This window comes from Eptesicus fuscus, chromosome 12, assembly GCF_027574615.1.
Source record: "Eptesicus fuscus isolate TK198812 chromosome 12, DD_ASM_mEF_20220401, whole genome shotgun sequence".
In the NCBI taxonomy this organism is placed as follows: Eukaryota; Metazoa; Chordata; class Mammalia; order Chiroptera; family Vespertilionidae; genus Eptesicus; species Eptesicus fuscus.
The window spans coordinates 85,836,771-85,859,317 of NC_072484.1; the positions used below are offsets into that span (position 1 = coordinate 85,836,771).

At 38.8% G+C, this 22,547-nt stretch overlaps 1 protein-coding gene across 1 annotated transcript in view; it reads left to right on the top strand.

Moving 5' to 3' along the window:
* DCC (DCC netrin 1 receptor) overlaps nt 1-22,547 on the top strand; it is a 566,817-nt gene that overhangs the window by 406,993 nt on the left and 137,277 nt on the right. Inside the window, exons 13-14 of the mRNA XM_054723604.1 lie at nt 7,036-7,177; nt 16,216-16,326. Coding sequence (XP_054579579.1) covers nt 7,036-7,177; nt 16,216-16,326 — 253 coding nt within the window. The remainder of the gene's footprint in view (nt 1-7,035; nt 7,178-16,215; nt 16,327-22,547) is intronic.

The following is a 22,547-nucleotide window of genomic DNA, read 5'->3' on the forward strand; positions in this document are numbered from 1 at the left end:
TGAAAGAGTTAATGATCCTCCCTAAACATCTAGCTTACATTCAGGGAATGACTTAGGCACTGGAGAATAAAGTCTATTGATACTGACAAATTCTGAAATGTATTACTCCTAAGATCGCTTTATCATGAACTCTAGGGAACAACCAAATTGCTTTATTGTAATGGAATTTTGTCAAAATGTGAATACCCTCTTGAAATTGCATTTTCAGTTTGTAGGACCTAGAAGTAAACAGGCCTGACTACCAGGCTATGCATAGCAAATTATCACATGAAAAAATGCAATTTTAAATCCAGGAATTTGCAAAAACAAATGCTAGGTACAGACCAGTTTTACATCTTTCTTTTGTTTCCTTTATTTTGCTTTAGGATGAGCTATACTCTGTTTGAAGGTGATTTTCTTGGTTAGTTTAAGAGTATTTGGTTAATTTTTCCTAGTTGACCAAGAAAGCCTGGCTAGCTGGTAAGATTAATTGATTTTTCTTAAAGTAATAAAGACCGTCCATAATTACATATATGAGTATCAACTGCAATAGAGTTGTGGTAACCAATGGAGAAAGCACTATTTCTAAGGGCCACCCATCAAAAGATGGTGAAATCTGCCTTAAAGAACCCACTTCTGTTCAGTGAAGGATTTCTGAGTGGCAAAGAAAGTTGTTTTCCAGGGAAGTGTAATCTAGTTGTGATCATATAAAGTACTCATGAAGTTAGTCTCAATGAGAATCATTCATTCATTTATTTATTTCTATGTCTTCAATATCGAATTCCATAAGGCCAAAATGACCTCATGACTCAATTTCTTGAAAAATTGCTTCAGATTTAAGCATCCTTTTGTGTACTTCAAAACAGATGTGCATTCTACTACTACTAATAATAATAATTACAAAATAACAGTAGAACTTTATCTTTTGCAGTGTTTTGAAGTTTCTAAGCTTTTTCTCATTGATCATTTCTCAACAACTAGGGATGATGGTGCAGTGTACCATTGATGCCCTTAGACAAACAATTCCTAACATCACTTAGCAAGTTAATGAAAAGCTGAGAATGGAAGAGTATGCTTCCTGCAGTCCATCTTATTATACTTATGGAATATCTTCTATTTGCAGATCATTGTTCTCGCTCTAAACAACAGATCAAAGCTGCATGCTAGATGGAACATCTAATAAGATTTTCTAAGCACAAAGCTGTAAGAATTAAGGAGATCCTAGTGTATTTCCATGCACCTGAGCCTAGGATTTGAGCTTTATTTAATGTTTGGAGTTCATTCTTAAATGACAACTAGTGTGTATTGTGTAGAGTGGACATATAAGTTTGGGACCAGAGTTGAATCAGTCACATCTCTAGAGAAGATTCTACAGGCCATTCAGTTATTTTTTATGTTTCTCCTAATAGAACTCTGAGCCTCATCTTTAAATAACCCAAGAATACTTGTAAAATGTTACATTGAATGTATGCAAAACACTAGCCTAGTAGAGTGCCAAATTGTCAGTGTACCGACCGTACTCTTGGCCTCCAAGGACAGTGATAGATTGAGGACCTCACAGTGATGGTTGGGAAACATATTTGACCTTCATTTACTGGTTCAAGGCCCCTGAGCAGCTAAAATGAAGTGGGTTATGTTATGTTATTTGCTTCCCTTTTTTTACTTGGAATTGTCAAGGTTGAGCTCTCAGAATTTCATTAAAGGAGCACAGAAATTTCCCAGCATCAATTTAAATTTAGCCCCGTTTAAGTTAGCTAACAAATAAAATAAAATAAAAGGAACATATAAGAAATAGAGCATATTCCAGAAGACATCTCTCACTGTGTGTAATTTTTTCTAATCTGATATGTTCCTCTTGTAAATACCTGAAAATGATAGATCTATGGAGGTGAATGAGTATGGCATTCAAAGCCAGTGCCAGGAGGATCGTGCCCCAAGTCCAGGAGTAAGTAAGGTAATTAGGGATGTTCCTTTAGGAAGACTGGTCACAGTCTACAGAGAAACAGAGTGATAGGTAGTGTGCTTGGTGAGAGGTGCCATAAAGAGCTCCCAGTGGTGACTCAGAAGGCCAGTAGGTTTGGGCAGTTCAGAGTGTGAAAGCAGATAATATGCTAGGTTCAGGGAGGCAAGTAAGTATTGTGAGAGTAGTCAGCCAGCCTGAGACTGAGAAGACTCTAGCTTCTGGGGGGATCAGGCCTGCATGTCTTAGATGTCTTTAATGGACAGGCAGATTAGCATGGCAAAAGCAGAGAAACCCAGCTACTAAAACTGGGGCCCAAGTCACAGTAGAGCTGCAGTATATGACTTGAAGTCGAGCAACCTGAGAAATTGCCCCAGTGTGGCTTAGGCTATTATATAACCAAAGCAGGATTTTTCCAGAGTAGGTCAAGTCAGGCTCAAGTTCTGGAAAGGAATCCCACTGGTACTAGCTCTCAGGAGGCTACCAGGGCAGAGGCAAAGGGAAGCCTATTTTTAAACTAAACAAACCTATTGATTAAGAAATGTTTGTGTTATCTCAAAAACATTAAATGATATCTCAACAGGTCAGTTTCATTTTATTTTAATAAAACAAAGCAGAGTTCCTTGCCTGAATTTAAGACTGGTTTGTAAAATTTTATTTAAAATCAAGTATTACTCAATCTATATTATAAAAACCCAGTGGCCCTAATGCCGTAATGACCAAAGACCGGCGCGGGTGGGTGGGGCTGCGCAATTTTGTGCACTGAGCTTCTAGTTTATATATAACCATAATTTTATTATTACACAAATGTTTTACTCAGAATTTACATATCACTAGCAGACTTCAGTCTGGAACTCAGTCAGAATATTTGCTAGCATAGCTTTATGTCATTTTGAGTAACAGTTCCTACATTAACTCAAGAATGCCAATTTCAGCATGCTCCCCAAATTTCTAACTTCACTGATCATAGAGATTGCATATTTATGATAGTGAGGCAAAAATATGTCAAGTCTGCAAGAATAGTATAAAACTGCAGAAAAAATATAGCGAGACCTTTATAATATCTTACTGACATTTTATCAAATCCATTCCTGGTTAGTATCATACAGTACATGGATTTATAAAAAGGCAAGACAGTTTTTGGAAATAGTTCACATAGTTTATAAACATAATAGAGTTTAAAGTACTGTTTTATTAGTAAACTAGAGGCCCAGTGCATGATTGAATCATGCACGTGTAGGGTCCCCTACACGCTTTCGCTTTCGATCACGGGGAGCTGGGTGCCTGTCCGCTGGTGCACCAGGCGCCGGAGGCTTCTGAAAGGCCTGCTGCCTGAGTGGACAGGCATCCAGCTCCCCCACTTTCCTTTCGATCGCTGGTGCACCAGGCCTTTCAGAAGCATCCGGCCTGGCGGAGGCTTCTGAAAGGCCTGCTGCCTGAGCGGACAGGCACCCAGCTCCCACACTTTTGCTTTCTATTGCGGGGGAGCTGAGTGCCTGTCCACTCAGGCAGCAGGCACTCAGCTCCCACGCTTTTGATGGTCCGCGCGGTGGGACGTCAGCTCGCTGCCCCAGAGGCCCCTTCTGTGCTGCAGCACAGCCATGGCACAGACGCTGAGCTCATGCCGCTGCTGGCGACGCAGCTCAGCATCCCGCCAGCCCAATCAGCTACCCCGGCCCCCCCCTGAGTCGGGCGCCCCCCCCCCCCGCACCTCCTGGCCAATCATGGGCATAGCAAAGGTACGGTCAATTTGCATATTTGTCTATTATTAGGTAGGATTATTCAATTAGATTTCAGATGATTAATAGAAATATTTACCAAGTATTTAAATAAATGTCAAAGGTTAAATATTATTAATTGTTGTTACTATATAATTTTGAAATTAAGATATTATTTATTCTAAGTTATAAAATTAAAAATGCCCTTCCCCAGTAACTCAAATATTATCCATATGGGTAGCCTTGTTTCTGCATCCTCTGTGAATTGTCATTTATTGATGCCAGCAGCAGGTCCAGTGAACTTTTTTTGAAAGTGGATTATTTTCAGACAGTCTGGTCCCAGGAAATGCATTATCATATATTGAGTTGCTCATGCCTGAAACCTTAAGACTCATTCTTAATGATTGTTCCTCCTTTACACTTGACATTTGATAAATCACCAAGTCCTGTCAAGTCTACCTCCAAAAATATATATTAGATCTCTTCACTTTTTTGCATTTTTCTTATCTTCACCCAATCCTAGGGCTTCTTTTTTTTTCTTGATTTAAATCCTTGCCTGTAGATGTGCTCCTGATTTTTGAGAGGGGATGGCCAGAGAGAGAGAGAGAGAGAGAGAGAGAATCGATTGTTTCTGTACACGCCATTATAGGGAATTAAACCCAAATCCCAGGTATGTGCCCTGACCAGGAATGGAATTGCAGCCTTTCAGTGTATGAAACAACACTCCAACCAACTGAGCCACCTGGCTTTTTTTTTTTTTTTTCTTTTTTTTTTTTTTTTACCTCCCAGGTCTGAACTTTCTATTGGCTACAATAAGAAATGTGAATAGTACTCTGTAGAATAAATTGGTCCATACATAATTATGGGAGAAAGGGAGTGAAGGAATAAATTCATGGGGTCCATGAAAAGGATAATACTATAACTGACTAACCAAGGGGTCCAGGCTGCCTGTCACCACTTGAACCAATTAAGCAAAGACAGGGCTGAATCATATGAGCCTTGATCCCAGTACTGCCGGCAGTGTGGGAGAGCAGGAGGTCATCCACAAAAATCTGCTCCGCCCCTCCCCATAAACAGCTTATACTGGGTAGAAAGACCAAGATTTTGTGGGAAAGTAGGAGTTACAGGCATGGGAAAGCAGGCACGGTATAATGGTTACAGGTAACCAGCAATGCAGGCTGGGGTGGGGGGCTGCAGAGGGTGGGTGCCTCCAGGACTATATTGTTTCAGCCACGAGGTTGTGACTCTTTCCATAATGATGGGCAGCTCTCGGAAAAGGAGGATGGGCTGCATTGTGATGTGAGCCCCCATGTCCCAGGGCATACAACTCTCAGCCAGGTTAGAATGTGCTGTTTCTAGTCAGAGCAGAACAAGCACAGTTAATAGAGCATGGTTAATATTTCTTATAATAATAGTTAGTCCCCAATATTCCATTTCTGCCCCTAACAACACTGCAACTCCAAATTGGATGGAACTATCTCAAACAGGAATAAAGGCCAATGAGACATTTCCTTTTAAATCAATTATCCTGACTGCTCTCCACAATGCTACTTGTAAGCAAATTCATTTTTTATACTAACCAAAGAGGGGATGGAGGAATTTGGAGAAACTCAGTTTTATAGTTTTTTCTGTTTTCCAAAATTAAAAAAAAAAAAAGAAAAGAAATTAAACCTTGACTCACTGCAACAGTGAAAAGGATTAATTTCTCCCTCTCAAGTAATGAAAGGACTAAAAGTCAAGTCACAGCTACTGGAATTGATATTTCAAAAGTCAAAGGTCATGTGTTAAGTACTTTTAATAAAAATCATTACCAGACTGGCCCATGAAGACAAGGTCATGTTATAAGAATGTCCCCATAACAGTGACAGCTTTAGGTGGCTTGGTGAGGGAAGGGCAATGAGTGTGAGCTACTGAGCCCTGGCAGAAGAGATGTCATACAGAAAAGAAATACATTAGACCCTTCAATAAGAAAGAATAGCTGAACACTTTCATTTAACTTCCCCAAGCAACATGCCTTGGGTCCTCTAGCTATATCATGTGCAGAAGAATTTGCACAGAAAGAATTTGAGCACCAAAGGTTGTGCAATCTGCTGGTGTTTGCTTGAAATCAGTAAAAAAGCATAATAAAAGATGTTAATAAATTTAGCTGCTACCCACATGTGAGGATGAATAATATAATTACTTCCAAAGATAAATAATAAACATTGAGAGAAGTTACCCATTGGTATGTAGAGTGTATAACTGATCCTATTAATTAATTGCTGTAGGCATTGATATTAAGGTATCAGCTATATGTGCATAATTTATACAATCACTGGAAATGCCCAAATGTGATAAAGAAAAATTATGTCAAAAACTATTTCTCATGTAATCATTAGTATAATTAAGATCTTCAGGCTTATCAAGTGATTTACAAGTACTTGGTAGACATACTAAGCACAATTATTCTCCCTTTTTCAATATATGCATTGAAATTAAGGTCATTTATGAAATTAAAGAGAGGTAACTCAGCAAAACCATAGCAAAGCATTAACTAGTAATCATAAAGTTTTACTTCTGTATCTAAGGTTTAATCTCTTCTTGTATATTTTCATTTCTTATTTGAAATTAATTTTGACTTTTTAAAAAATAAGCTTGTAATCTTTGGAAAATAATGCTTATTGATTTACTAAGGGCTACTTATGGGAAGGCCTATTGGATATCTTGAAATCTAATTATTTCAATTCAGTTTTATTCCTTTCAATAATATTTTGTAGAATTTAGATGATTAGAATTGCCAAGAGACACTCTATGATTATTTATTTCAGTATGAAATAATAAAAATATGTTAGACTCAACAGTTGGATAATCTTCCAGTGGTGGTACAAGGTGACTTCTGGCCATTCATTCATTTTACTCTGTACCTCAATTTCATTTTTTGTAAAATTGTTAAATAATGATAATATCTGCTATTACTACCTTGGAGCACTGACAAATAAAAATAGAAGGTATACTTCATCAAATCTGGTTTTCTTTTTTCAAACACTTGAGAGCAAAGAACATGTCCACACATATGAATGTGGAGGGGGTAATAAGGGATGGACGACTCTGTATATATTTATGGCTATGAGTTCTTTGGGAGCCACGGACAATATGTCATTATTTTTTATTCATTAGTTTATCTCCCAAAGAATGTAGTCAATCAAATGAAGTGCATTTTTGTCAAAATTAGACAAATAGGAATACTGCCAAATTGTAAGAATGCATTGAATTTGGTTCTAAGGGGCAACGCCCAGCACTTCTTGCCTCTCTGCTTTATACTTAGGTGCGGGTCATTTCTTTGACCCTGCTCTGTTGTCCATCCTTTCTCTGTTTGAATTTGCATCTGTTCTTTTACAGAGTATCAAAGTGAGCTGGCTGCCTCCTCCATCCGGAACACAAAATGGATTTATTACCGGCTATAAAATTCGACACAGGAAGACAACCCGCAGGGGTGAGATGGAAACATTGGAGCCAAACAACCTCTGGTACCTGTTCACAGGTCAGTGTTCGCACGGTGTGGTCTTACAAGTTTTTGATGAATTAAATGCTTTGGGAATAAAATATATTCTCACTTCAAGGGAACATTTTTTTTTTTCCTGGCAGGTGACATTTGTTAGTCTGAACAAGAATAACCTCTGTATTTTGAACTTGATATTTTCTATGATGTTTTCACTATGTATTTTATTTCTGAATCATCATCTTAATAAGTGCATCATATATTTTTAAATCTATATTAGTTTCTCAGCATTGCTGATTCAATCTAGCACCTGTTGCCAAATAACTTCTAAATTTTTAGCTAATAACTAAATGGTTCCAAGTTTAAGCCACGTTGGTCTCGCTTCCCTCAATCTCCTGGGTGGTGATGGTGTTGGAAAATGGAAAGAAGGGTAGCTTGGGGAATAAACAGATAGATTATCCTACATTTCATAGATATCAAGGTAAATTCACTTTTATAGCAATATTGGTAGAACTCTTGATAGGTCAAACTTCTCTATGAAAACTGGACCCAATTTTCATGTAGTAGTTAGAGGATTTTTAAAATAAAATTAATAATTATATATTTACTTTAACTATTATAATACAATGCCAGTCTAGTTTCTTTCCTAGAACACAGAGTCTGAGGCAGGCTTTCAAAAATAAGTCCTTTGGGGGTGCCAGCCCAGGAAAACAAAAGCGAAGGGACAAGGGAGGGGAGCCAGGGGAGAAGGGAAATCAGATCATGGAGGCATAGTATTGAGCTGGCCACAAGTTTAGGACAAATACAGAGCTTGCTTGGCCTCATATGGTGTCTCTTGTGAGACTCTGAGTCTCACAGTCAATGCCTGGGTAGCAAGTGTGAGCAGTTTTTCTCTTTCCTCTCATCAAAATCCACTGACAGATTGGATTTTGGACCTGCACACAGCTCCCTGGGATGCCAGAGCTCCAGGGAGTGTGCAAACATGGAATTCTCCTTGTCAATCAGCACCTATGTGAGGGTGGATTGGTCTAGTGTAGCAGCAATACTCAGGGCCTGATAACCCTAAGAAGAGCATAAATTTTGGCTAGTGGCTTGAGAAGCAAAGCAAATCATGGTGGCTCATGGCAAGGATTGGTGAGTGAAGTTGAGCCAATCTGAGATGGCACAGAAACTGTGTCTAGGACAATATACACACTAAAACCCATAACTTACAGGTAATGCATATGTAAACTATTACTGCAGATGAGAAGAAAGTAACCCTTTATTTATTCCTTTTTCTGTGATAAGTAATCAATAAATTTCCACTTGCAATCATAGTACAGGTACACAACCCACATGAGCGCGCATACACACACACACACACACACACATACACATACACACAAGATCGTATTCAGCCTACAGTCTGAAACTTGATAGAAATCTGTTTTCCCCCTCAGTAGGTTTGGCTTTCATGCCTATAACATTTTAGCATAATAATGAGAGCTTCCAAGGTAGATTGCCAAAAAGTGTATTGTTTGTCTTATATCTGGACGAAGTCTCCCAGGCAGGTATTGTTGGTTCTAAGTGGAAGTCATGGCACTCTATTGTACCTTTAAAAAGCCTAGGGAAAGCCAAGATCCTATGCCTTTTCTCTGATGAAATGATCAGGGAAGGTAAAAAGAATTGAAGTTGAAGTGAGGTAGATGTGTTCTTTATTATGTTTAAAGAACGTTTAGTATCCTCTGGAAGAAATCACCAACATTTTAAAATCTTGCTGTAAATTTTTTAGTATAATTCCTAAGATTTATGTTAGTCCAGAAGACTAACATAAATGGAAGCCTTATATTTTAATAGATATGGGAACTTGAAGCCCTGACACTTTTTTTAACCAATGCTTTTCTTTCTCAAATGAAAAAGATTGAATACAAAAAAATAAACTTCTTTTTATAAAGTAATTAATTAAATTATGAGCATTCCAATAGAAAAACTAAGGATTGGATATTCAATTTACAGAACTACAAATGCTGAATAAGCATGATGAAATGTTCAATCTTATTAGTAGAGAAATATAAATTAAAACAAAAACGAGTTAGCATTTTTCTTTGATTAAAAACATAAAGGTAAAAATGAATGATGATATCCTTTTCTGGAAAGCATATGAGAGAAATATGAACTTTCATATACTGCTTGTGGGACATAAAATTTCTAGAATAATTCTGGAAGCAATGTGCATATGTTATATACAGATGTATATATGTACATGTGTGTGTGTGTGTGTGTGTGTGTGTGTGTGTTTAAGAATAAATTTTAGGTTTCCAACTTCTAACAGTTTGTTCCAATTCAACAACCATATTTTTGGCAAAGTTTTTTACTCTAAGAATGATTAACTCTTTGCACTGTTACTTTAATAACAAATAATAAAAAAGATCCTAAATATCCAATTGTAGACAGTTAGCTAGAAATTTCAGACATAATCATATCATGGAGTATTGTACATCTATTGAAAATGAAGTAATACAAAAATACTAAATTATATATTAAGTATTTAAAACATATTATATCACTAACTTTTTTTTTCAATCAGGATTAGTATATAAGCCCATATTTATAAACAAAAAAAAAAGAAATCATTGGAAAATATTTAGAATAATGTATACCAAATATTAATAGTGATTGCTGCTAACTTTTATAACAATAAAATATGTATTTTTAATTGCATATGTAAAGTGTAAAAAAAAAATCAAGACTCTAGTGTCATATTGCAACTTTGGGTTACAAAAATTGAAGATTTCCTCCCACTACAGCTAACTGTAGTCCCACTGCACAGCTAAGAAGTGAGTGGACCCAGAAAGTAAGTGTGGAACAGTAGCCACGTGGCCAAATGAACTTGCTGCTGTGACGTTTTAGTATTTGTGCAATGTTTTTGGCAAATGGAAAGTATCACATTAAACCCAGTAATATTAAATCAAGATTCTGACTCCCTAAATAGACAAACTTATAGGATTTTCTTTCTGCAGAAGGTATAATCATTTTTTATTTGTTATTCTTTTTTTTCGTTATTGATTAAGGTATTACATATGTGTTCTTATCCTCCCATTGCCCCCACTCATGCCCTCAACCCCCCTGGTGTCTGTGTCCATTGGCTAGGCTTATATGCATTCATACAAGTCCTTTGGTTGATCTCTCCCCCTTAACCCTGCCCTCCCCTACCTTCCCTTTGAGGTTTGATGGTCTGATCGATGCGTTTCTGTCTCTGGATCTGTTTTTGTTCATCAGTTTATGTTGTTCATTATACTCCTCAAATGAGTGAGATCATGTGATATTTATCTTTCGCTGACTAGCTTATTTTGTTTAGCATAATGCTCTCCAGTTCCATCCATGCTGTTGCAAATAGTAAGAATTCCTCCTTTTTTACTGCAGCGTAGTATTCCATTATGTAGATGTACCAGTTTTTTAATCCACTCATCTGCTGATGGGCACTTAGACTTAAACATAAGACGGGAAACCATAAAAATATTAGAGGAATACACAGGCAGCAAAATCTCAGACATACGCCAAAGCAATATCTTCACCAATACAGCTCCTAGGACAATGGAAGCTAAAGAGAAAATAAACAAATGGGACTACATAAAAATAAAAAGCTTCTGCACAGCAAAAGAAACCATCAACAAAACTACAAGAAAGCCTACTGCATGGGAGAACATATTTGCCAATGTTATCACTGATAAAGGTTTAATCTCCAAAATTTATAGGGAACTCATACAACTTAACAAAGGAAAGATAAACAACCCAATCAAAAAATGGGAAACGGACCTAAATAGATAATTTTTGAAAGAGGACATAAGGAAGGCCAAGAGACATATGAAAAGATGCTCAAAGTCACTAATCATCCGAGAGATGCAAATGCAAATCAAAATGACAATGCAGTACCATCTCACACCTGTCAGAATGGCAATCATCAACAAATCAACAAAGGACAAGTGCTGGAGAGGATGCGGAGAAAAAGGAACCCTCTTGCACTGCTGGTGGGAATGCAGACTGGTGCAGCCACTGTGGAGAACAGTATGGAGTTTCCCCAGGAAACTAAAAATGGAACTCCCATTTGACCCAGTGATCCCACTTCTAGGACTATATCCCAAGAAACTAGAAACACCAATCAGAAAGGATATATGCACCCCGATGTTCATAGCAGTACAATTCACCATAGCCAATCATTTTTTAAAATGTCAGTGAGAAGTTAAAAATCAATGCCTCAGCAGGGTCGGTTCTCTTGGAGGCTATGAGAGAGCACCCATCCCACGTTTCTCTCCTAACCTCCAGTGGTTGCTGGCCATCCTTGCCATTCTTTGGCTCATAGATGCATTGCTCAGATATTTGCCTCCATGTCTGCAGACCTTCCTCTGTGTGTCTCCATGCCCTCTCCTCTCATAAGGACACCAGTCACGGTGTATACTCCACCATAAATCCAGGATGATTTCATCTTGAAATATTTTAGATATTTTTATTGATTTCTAGAGAGAGAGGAAGGAAGAGGGAGAGAGATACATTTATGAGTTGCCTCCTCTCTACCCCCGACCGAGATCAAACCTGCAACCTGCATATGTGCCCTGACCAGGAATTGAACCAGGGACCTTTAGATGTCTGGGATGACACTCAACCAACTGGGCCTCACCAGCCAGGGCTTTTTAAAAATATATATGTTGTTATTAATTTTTAGAGAGAGAAAGGGAGAGGGACAGAGAGAGAGTCATCTTGAAATCTTGAACTTATTATCTCTGCAGGGGCCCTATGTTCAAGGAAGGTCACATTCTTATGTTCAGGGGGACACTATTCTACTCTCCGGAGACACCTCCTATTATTTTTCTCTCAAGGACAATTATTTTGAATTGTACCCTCTCATAAACTTGGTTTATTCAAAAATAAATAATTTACTCCCACATTTTTTATTCATCTAAAATGTGTGTGGCAATCAGAGCTTCAAATCAACATGACATAACCCATCACCACGCTGGTTTAATATCATTCCAGCTTATCACGAAGAAATCGCTCAACTTGTTGTTGGACTGGCTCACAAGTGCTTGCTCTCACCTGCATAGCTTTGTAGGACTCTCGACTCCAAATCTGAAGGCTTCATTCATACTGTTCTTTCTTCATGTCGACACCCATAAAACGCAAACATCACCTGAGCAGTTATATTTAAAACTGTAACTGATGTTTATTGCACAAAAGCCGCACAAGTGCCAGTATTAATTTGAAGCAAAGAAATAAAAGAGAGCCAGAAAATAGCCTTCTGCCCTAAAAACAGGAAAAACAAGTTTTACAAAACATCGGCCTTCCCTTCCTCTGCTATGTGGAGTGGCTTCCCACACAGATGTTGTGGGAATTTCTAGATGTTGTGGACGTATCTTCGATGCTGCAAAGCGTGGAGAAGTCAGCGCGGAACTGACCCTGGGAGATTGGCTGTGGTTTTCCCCTTTCCCCAGGATACATTTAGTAACTTATGCACTTTCTAGTAAGCACAGTAATTGATTTTCTATGGAGATCTATAACACTTTAAAATGTACAGGATTTGACCCCATGTTTTCAATACCTGTAAGACACATGGATATATTGAATTGGCTGTTAGAAAATTGGAAATGCCAGAATGTTTCATTGGACGATATAAATATATATTCAGGTATAGACACGCAAACACTTTTTTTGTACAATCCTCTATGTGTTATACAGGTGTGTGTTGTTGTTGTTGTTGTGTGTGTTTTGCTAGGATAATAGACATCTGCAATAACAAAGTAATTCTGAGTTATAACAAGGATTTTAAACCACAATGATCAGTTTATTGTGGAAGCTCTGTCAACTATATTTTAAAGTGCTCTTTTGAATTTTTGAGAGCTCTTCAGCAAAGCTTGTTTGGGATTGAGTTCAGGAGTTTTCTTGTGTTTCATGGCCGAGATAGAATAAACAATGATAAACACACATTGATATTTCAAGGGCTGAAAAACTAAAACAATAGCATAGACATTTTATAACAAGGTTAACATTAGGAGAATAAAGGGGGATCATATTGTTTGAATAATATACCGTCTCTTGCCATAAGCTCTAAGAAATGAGAAATAGAACAAAAGAATTACAAAGCTTGAAGGCACTTAGTATTGTTGGAGATAGAAATAGGCAGAAGGCAATCAGCTTTCAACAGTGAAATTTTGTTACAGCTAAGAAAAGAATTGCTACCTGCACCATACATTTTTTTTAAGAATTAAATTATAGTTAGAAGCAGCTGAGTAACACACATGCAGGTGCGCACGCACACACATACACACACATTGAGATTGGAGACTGAACTAACCAAAGCAGGAACTATACCATTCATCTCACCTATACCCCTTGTTTTACTGAAAAGGTAGCAGAGGCCCAAAGCCTGACATTGCTAACATCTGTTTACTAGCTAAACTGATGATCCCAACTAAATCACAGGTGTCCTGGCTCCTGGTTATCTGCAGCCTGCACTATACCATGTTCTTGTCTTGAGTTCCCTTAGTGACTGGCTGTTATATGAATCTGTAAAGTATTATTTATATTAAAATATTTTAAACATTAACTTTGAAAGCAAAAACTATGCTGAAAACAGTAGAAAGTTTCCTCAAAATATTAAAAATAGAACTGCCGATTAAAAGTAGAACTGCCAATGACCCAGCAACCCCACATCTGGGAATACATCCAAAGGAACTGAAATGGGTATCTGGAAAGGATACTTGCACGTCCAGGTTCACTGCAGCATTATTCACAATAGCCGAGATGAAGAAATAACCCAAATGTCCACTGACAAACAAAGGAGTGTTTTAGTGTGGTATTTGCGACAACATGGAAGACATGCTAAGTGAAACCAGTCAGTCACAGAAGGACAAATACTGCACGATTCTACTTACAGGAGGTATAAAGTGTCAAACACATAGAAGCAGAGTATAGAATGCCAGGGACAAGGGAGAGAGTACATGAGAAGTTGTTCAGTGGGTATAAAGTGACAATTATGCAAGCTGTGTCAGTTGTAGAGATCTGTGTTACACCATACTGCCTAGAGTCAACAATACTATATTGTGCACTTAAATCTCATTAAGAAGGTATCAAATATTAACAAATAGCAGATAACCAAAGGACAAAACATGGTGAACAATGAGCCTACTTGAGGCATGACAAAGATCTTAAGTTAAAAGTATGTGTTTGCCACCTTCCTGATGATGTTGGATAGTGTATTTTAGCATTATACTAGTGGCCCGGTGCACGAAATTTGTGCACATTAAAAGGGAATTAGAGGAAATATTTTAATATTGCTATTTGCCCTTTCTCTATAATAGAAGTGTCAGAGATGAAAGAAAATTAGTAAAATGTATATGAAAACCTTCCTCCTGTCAGAGTCTGGGGCATGCTGCATGACCCAGAATCAAGTCCCCGCCCACCTGCGCATGCCTCAAAATCACGCTAGACCAAGACCCAGCCCCATCCCATTGTGTGAGACCCAGACTCAGCCGGCCCTATCCCCGTCAAGCCCCAGCAGGCGGGGGGCACAGCCTCAGGTCCTGCTGGGGGGTGGGGGCGGGGCCTCAGGTCCCCCGTCAAGCCCTGCCAGGCGGGAACACAGCGTCAGTCAGCATCAGTCACATCCCCAGCCGGCGCCGGGCAGGGATGCAGCCTCTTGCTCACCAGTCGTTACGCATGAGGGCATGATGACCATTTGCATATTAGCCTTTTATTATAATAGATTTTCTTCGTGTGTTAGTGGATCTTTCAATAGTTGTTTTATGTGTGTGCCTTTCATGTGTCAGGCACTGTGGTGGGCTCTGTGGACATACAGTTAAAATACTAATAATAACAAAAACAACAACAGTACCAACACCATTCTCAGGCCATGTCTTCATGGAGCTTCAGTCTATTTTATAAAATCAGAAGTCCTTAATAGGATATTTTGTGTTATAGATTCCTTTGTGTGGGTGAGTTAATCAAGTTGTCTTCTCTAATGGTACTATTTATTGATGGTAACTGTCCCTTGACATTCAGAAGTCCATTCTATCCATCTCTTAAAACACTATCTCCTCTGAGTAGTAAGTTATAATTCCCCTTAATACTAACATTTGTTCATTCTCCAATGCAAAAATCTGCAAATGCATAATGTTGTACATAATATAAGCCTCATTTCCACAGTAGTTTATTTTCTTTATTAATTTTCCTGGGCACTAAATGTGTGTGCCATTTTTGATTAATGAAAAAAAAAGCAAAGAGGGATTACATTTTTACCTTTATCAGGGTTGTTCAACACCTTGAGATTTAAGGACTTGTCAATTTCAACTGAGTCCTCAACATCTCAAAAATGTCACATGTTCCTTTGACAGGTGTCATCTGTTTTACAGTAATTTGTTGTGTTAATGAGCTACTAGCGATTCAGCTAAAAGGAAAATTATTTACATAAAAAATTAACACATATCACACTAATGATCCACAGGCTCTCTCATCTACCTGTACTCTAAAATTAGCCTGCAGTATACAATATTATATGTACAAATTATCATAGAGATAGACTTGTGTCATGCTCTGTTATGGAAGCAATGCAAAACAAAGTATGCCTTGTGATGGTTTTGGGAGAAGAAAGCCCTAATATTTTTTGCTGAAGTGCAGTAGCTTTGGATTCTTTTTGCTTTGCCCAAATAAAACATAATCACTGACCTTGAATGGATGATGAAGACATAAATTTTTAGATTGATGGTTTTTGATTTATAGGCAGGCCTCTTCTGGACTGTGAGGAAAAATGATCCTTGCTATTTCTGATTATTTCTTCATCGTTCATATTTTATATTCTGCATCTACCCTCAGGCTATTTTCAGGGATACATTTTTATAAACTGGACCAAAATAAATAAGAATATATGAAAAATAATTTGAGTTCTTGCTATAATATGTCTGACCTTTTGGCCAAAATAACAATAATTACCTCAACCATCACAAACAACATAAAGCATGTCTACAGTTGTTAAAATTTAACTAAAAGTTTTGAAACTCAGCTAGAAATAGTTACTCAGTATTTTTTTTTCTTTGTGGAAAACTCTTTCCTAGGACTGGAGAAAGGAAGTCAGTACAGTTTTCAAGTGTCAGCCATGACAGTCAATGGCACGGGACCAGCTTCCAACTGGTACACAGTGGAGACCCCAGAGAATGATCTAGATGGTAAGACCTTTCCTCAGTCATTATCACTCTGACTTCTATCTTCCTTCTACTTCAGCTTCAAAGACTCTCTTTTAAAAAGTTAATGAACTCCATCATGGGGGATATTTATTTTTTCTATATCTTTAGATGCAAAATCAAAAACCTTTAATGAGTATAGTCTTCAACAATGCCATGTAAATATAAATTAATTATGCATTAAGTATATCCTCATAATATGTTACTTTTTTAAAGATAATTTGAAGTTACCTTTTTTATATTTATTTTGAATAGTTGACCTTAAACATTTTTGTCACAGGAACTGCTACAATTTCTGATAATTATCATGAAATATAATTACTTTGCATAGTTTTTTTGCTGTTTTATGATGCTTATGCAAAACAGAAATTTATATTTTTTGTTTATGTTATGGTTATTAATATTTGACACTTAATTTTTATATAAAGGACAATCTACTTTACTTTCTTGATTTGATAGTTATTGTGATTCATATAAAAATCAAACACTAAATTAAATATAAGCAAATTTTTCAAAATTAGAAGATGAGAAATATTTTATGAAATAAAAATATCATCCTATCTAATAATAGAGTAATATGCAAATTAGGCATCACTCCGCAACAAAAATGGCGGCCCCCATACCCACAAGATGGTGGCGCCCAGTCCCCTCAGCCCCGCTGCTGGAGTGTCTGGCCTGTCCCACCAGCAAACAGAGCACTGAGAGCAGGGCATGGTTGCTTCCTTAGTGCTGCGGCAGGCCCCACTCCTCCGCCGTGTGCGCGGGGCCTAGCGTCTTCCCGTTGGTCGCCACGGTGATCAGGAAGCCGCCAAGCCCCGCGCACACGGACCCCACGGAGGAGTGGGGCCTGGTGTCTTCCCATTGGTCGCAGAGGCTATTGGGAAGACTCCAGTGCCAGGAGAGCAGGGCATGGTGGCTTCCTGATCTCGGCAGCCGGGAAGCCGCCAGGCCCTGCAAAGCCGGGCATGGCAGCTTCCTAAGTGGGGCAGTGGCAGGGAAGTCCCCAGACATGGCAGACAGAGCCCAGACAGCAGTGCTTGGGGGCTTCCTTAGTGGGCAGTGGCAGTGGAAACACCCCCAGGCCCGGCAGACAGAGCCCGGACAACAGGGCATGGGGCTTCCTTAGTGTGTCTGTGTCTGGGAAGCCCCCAGGCCCAGCAGACAGAGCACACTGCAGGGCATTGGGGCTTCCTTCACATGGCACATGGCGGCAGCAGGCAGAGAGCGACAGCAGGGCATGGGGGCTTCATCTCCATGGTTGCAGGGAAACCTCCAGGCCCTGCAGAAAGCAGAGAACCATGGGGAGTGGGCCTAAGCCGTCAGTAGGATATCCTCTGAGAGCTCCTGGATTGTAGAGGGTGCAGGTTGGGCTGAGGGAATTTTGTGCACCGGGCCTCTAGTATAGCTAAATAAGAAAATAAAAATCAAGAGAAAGGAATGAAAACAACAGAAAAAAACATCTAAATAATAAAACAAAAATATACTATAGAGATTACAACTTACAAGTGAAAGAGGTAGAAATTCATGCAAATGAGTGATACTTGAAAAAAGAAATTGTGATCTGTAAACTTGAAGCTAGGTGATCAAAACTGGGACCAAGAAAAAATGGCTAAAAGAATGAATACATGTGGTCCTAGCCTATTGGCTCAGTTGGTTGGAACATCACCCCTTAGACCAAAAGGTTGAGAGTTCGATTCCCAGTGGGGGCACATATGGATGTTTCTCTCTCACATTGATGTTTCTCTCTTTCTCAATTCCTCTCTCTCTCTCAAATTAATAAAAACATATCCTCAGACAAGGATTAAAAAAAATAAGAAGAAATACATGTGTACTGAAAATATGATGACACAAGACAACTTTCTAAATAACTGACAGTGAAATTACTATTAGGCCTATTAGTTCTATATTCTTTCCCTTTTCTGTCCTCTTTCTCTCTTCCTCCTTCCCTTCTCATTTTTACTCTTGTTCTGGTTCTTCCATCACCCTTTCTCAAGTCTATCCTCCCTTTCTTTCTCAAACTCTTCCTTCTCATTTTTCTCCTCATTGACCTTTCCCTTTTTCTCTTTCTAAAGAATCTACCCTCATTCATGATTTTAATATAGTCACTGATTAGATTTTACAAAGTAATTATGACAGCACTAAAATAATAAACAAATGCTGTTTCCACAATAATGGTAATCACTGACACGGGACAGCACATTCATTCAAAGACTATTGAAAGAAAATGTACTAAGCTTTAGGCACTGTGTTTAGCTCTGAGGATAGAATAATAAATAAGGAAGACATGATCTTTTGCTTGTGGATCTTAGAGTATGACAAAGAAAGACAAACATTCGTGGTGAAGTAATAGGAAATTGCCACTTTTTAGTTCAAAGCCAGTTGAATATTGGCTGTGTCCCTCTTATTAACATAGGATGGATGGAGAGATAGATTAATAGGCAAATAGACAAACATAATCAAGATTGGCACTTAAACTGAGACTTGAATGAACAGGAATTAGCTGCGCCAAAGCGCGCATTAGAAATTGAGGGAGGAAGAAGAGAGGGCAAGGTAAATGCAGGTATAAAGTCAAGACAGACAATGGAACTGCTGGGGGCCTGGGGAAAAAAGCCATCAAGACTAAAACACACAGATGACAGATGATGAGGTTTGTAAGATACTCGGGTTCTAAATCTGACAAGAGTAAATTAAGGAGTTTGAACTCTGTCCTAGGAATATCATTAAAGCAATAATATACTTTAGCCTAAGCAAGTCATTAATGGGCTTTTTAAAATAGTGACTTAATTATATGTGCATTTTGAGATCACTCTGGCAGAAACAAACAAAGACAATGTATTAGAAGTAGGCAAACTTGGGCCAACCTAGTTGGGACAACCTTAGAGGAAATATTATACTTTGTGGAAAAATAACTTGAATCCTAGAAGATGTTATCTAAGCTATACCTTATACCTTATTTTTCTGCTTTACTTGAGACATAGCTTTTACCGTTTATAGACTTATTCTTTAACTAGACGTAGGTAATATAAATTGAAAAGTTGTGGAGCTATACAGTGGCAATTCACAAAGCTCATATCCTTCACTAGTAGGTTTGCGAACATTAGTTTATGTATTTATTTATTTAACAGGTGTTTCTTCTTGAAGGCCTATATATAAACAGGCATTATTTTAGGTATAGGGGTGTGAAGCAATAAGTAAGGTCCCTACTCTCAATGTTTATACATTGTATTGAGATAGAAATAGTGATAAATGCTCTAAAGAAAAACAAAGCATGGTAGAGTGAATAGCAAATGGTTAGGAACTACTGTTTGACCGTAGGGGATTGAGAAGATCTCTTTGATTAGGTAAAATATATGCACAGACCTTAAGGCAGTGAGGGAGGCAGCCTTATGTTTAGGTCAGACAAGAGCCCTTCAGGCAGAAGGACCAGAAAGAAACCACATCCTGATACTGGAGCCCAGTTAGTGGTAGAAGTATGGCAAGGAGGCCAAGGTAGCTGGGCCTGAAGTCATGAGGATGTGATCGGTTTTCTCTAAAGAATAAAAAGACAGGATATGCTATACGGATACCTTATTTTTCTATTTAACTTTTAAAGTTTATAAGTAACTGGGGAGCTAAGACTCCAGACCCGGTTTGTGAGTGAATGTCCAGTGCAGATTATCAGAGCAGAGCCTCCACGAATGCTCTGGAACTGACCCTGGGACAATGGGAGACAGTGATTCAAGGCAAAGTATTCTAAGAAATGAGGTCATATCATTTACCCAAACCCAGAGACTGTATCTCTTACCAGAAGAAGTGGAGATAAATGGGCAGAGGTGCCGAAGGTCCCATAAAACACCCAGGATGGATGGGGCTCTCCACTTGACTCATGTGCTCCTTCCCCTCACTCGAATGACTCACAACCTACATGAAACTAAAATGTAGTGTCACCGCTCCCAGGATGGCACAAAACTTTTATTTCCCTGCATGCTTTTCATGTCCATGCAATCTTGCCATAATCCAATTCACATATCTATTTTGATGAAGAATCTCTATGCTGGGCCCATGAGCAGAGTCCTAATCAATGCTGCTTAATTGGATTTGCTGGAACATTTCCAAGCCTGTGGCTTCATAACATCCTCTTATGAATGCAGCATACCTCCTTACCTTTTCTTCATTTTATTGGTGATGCAGTTATTATTAAATATAATTAAGAACCTCAAGTGTGCCAACTGGGGGAGGGGGGTACAGACATGAAAGAGATGGGAGCAGCTCTCTTGAGGGATAAACAGGTAATGGCTGCACTGGTTGCAAAGACTTCATGAAGACAAATAACACTGGAGCTAGAAACTTCAGGGAAAGGGGTTGACTAGGTATGCAGGGAAGGTGTGTGAGGCAGCATGGGAGATATTCTTCTAAAAGAATGCCTTTAGGAACATTATTTCTGCCAATATTGGTTCAAAATGCATCCTCATTCTTTCCAATGGTACTCATTTACCAGTCAATAAGCTTAACACATTTTGAATATAGTCTCTTTTCTCATTCTTCCACTTTGCTCTATGGATGATAATTGCTTAGGCCAGTGGTCCGCAAACTCATTAGTCAACAGAGCCAAATATCAACAGCACAACAATTGAAATTTCTTTTGAGAGCTGAAAACCGACTTCTGCGCATGGGCCACGAAGTTTTAATCGCACTGTACGTGCACACCCGCACATGGTATTTTGTGGAAGAGCCACACTCAAGGGGTCAAAGAGCTGCATGTGGCTCATGAGCCGCAGTTTGCCAACCACTGGATTAGGCAATCCTGACCTTACCCACAAGGTACCATCACAAAAAGGTAAATAAAAATTAATAGAAGATAGTGAGTAGGATTGATACTTCTTGTACATAGTACTGTTATAAATTATGATTTGAGATTGTTCACCTTCAAAACAAAATGGAAACTAATAGCCATTTCAGGGCAGCTAACCATATGATTGTGGGAGAGAGGTGTTTCTTTTTTTTTTTTAATATATTTTTTTATTGATTTCAGAGAGGAAGGGAAGGGGAGAGAGAGATAGAAACATCAATCATGAGAGAGAATCATTGATTGGCTGCCTCCTGCACGCCCCCTACTGGGGAGGGGGGATCGAGCCCACAACCCGGGCATGTGCCCTTGGCCGGAATCAAACCTGGAACCCTTTAGTCCGCAGGCCGATGCTCTATCCACTGAGCCAAACCAGCTAGGGTTTGTAAAGCAATGATTTGCTTGCTATAAGAAATTAAGAGGACCAGACATATTGGTCCTAAGGCCTTCTCAATTTATTGACTCGTGGCCTCTTTGCACTGAGATACTCCCCTAAAATGATTTAAATTTCTCATCCTCCATCCTATTTTTCTCTTTTATATCTGTATTATTCAAATATTAAAAAGTATGAATCTTGATGGGAATTAATATATCTGGACAAGTGTACAACTTCAGAGTTGGTCACTAGTAGCTCCAAAGGAAAACTCAGCCTGATGGCTTACAAAATATATATGAACTAGAGGTCCGATGCATGAAATTCGTGCAAGAGTAGGCCTTCCTTCCCTTGGCTGCCAGCACCGGCTTCCCTCTGGCACCTGGGACCCGGGCTTCCCTTGCAGAGGGAGGCCCAACCCACCCTCTGCAGCTCACTGGTGAGTGGCCTGGGCCTCCCTCTGCGACGCAATCATGGGGCGATGGCCAAGCCTCCAACCAATCGCATTGCACCCACCTTGGCTGGCCTGGTGCCAGTGAGTGTCATAGCGTGGTCCCAGATGGTCGTCCGGATGGTCGTTCAGATGGTCATTCCGCTGTTTGGCCGTTCAGTCAATTTGCATATTATGCTTTTATTATATAGGATATTAAGGAGATTTTTAAAAAATATTCACCTCTTCCCATCTAAACTTATTCATGTATATGTTTAAACCATAAAATAAGATATAAATGAGTTCTACCAAATCTTTCATGCCTAATGTTAGAAAACTTTGAATTCTAAACATTCTAAAGTCAGAAATTTTGATATTAAAATTGCTGGATTTTTTTATAAATTGTGGATATGGAGAAGGGATTGAAAACCAACAGAAATGGAAGACATTGCTGTAGCCAAAAAAATCTGCATTGGAAGGGAACTGCAGTGTTAGCCCTCTCTAGATGCCTTGGGCTGCATTACTTTCCCCACGGCTTTGGAGTCTCTTGGTGAACCCCAATGGGGTGATCTCCTCCT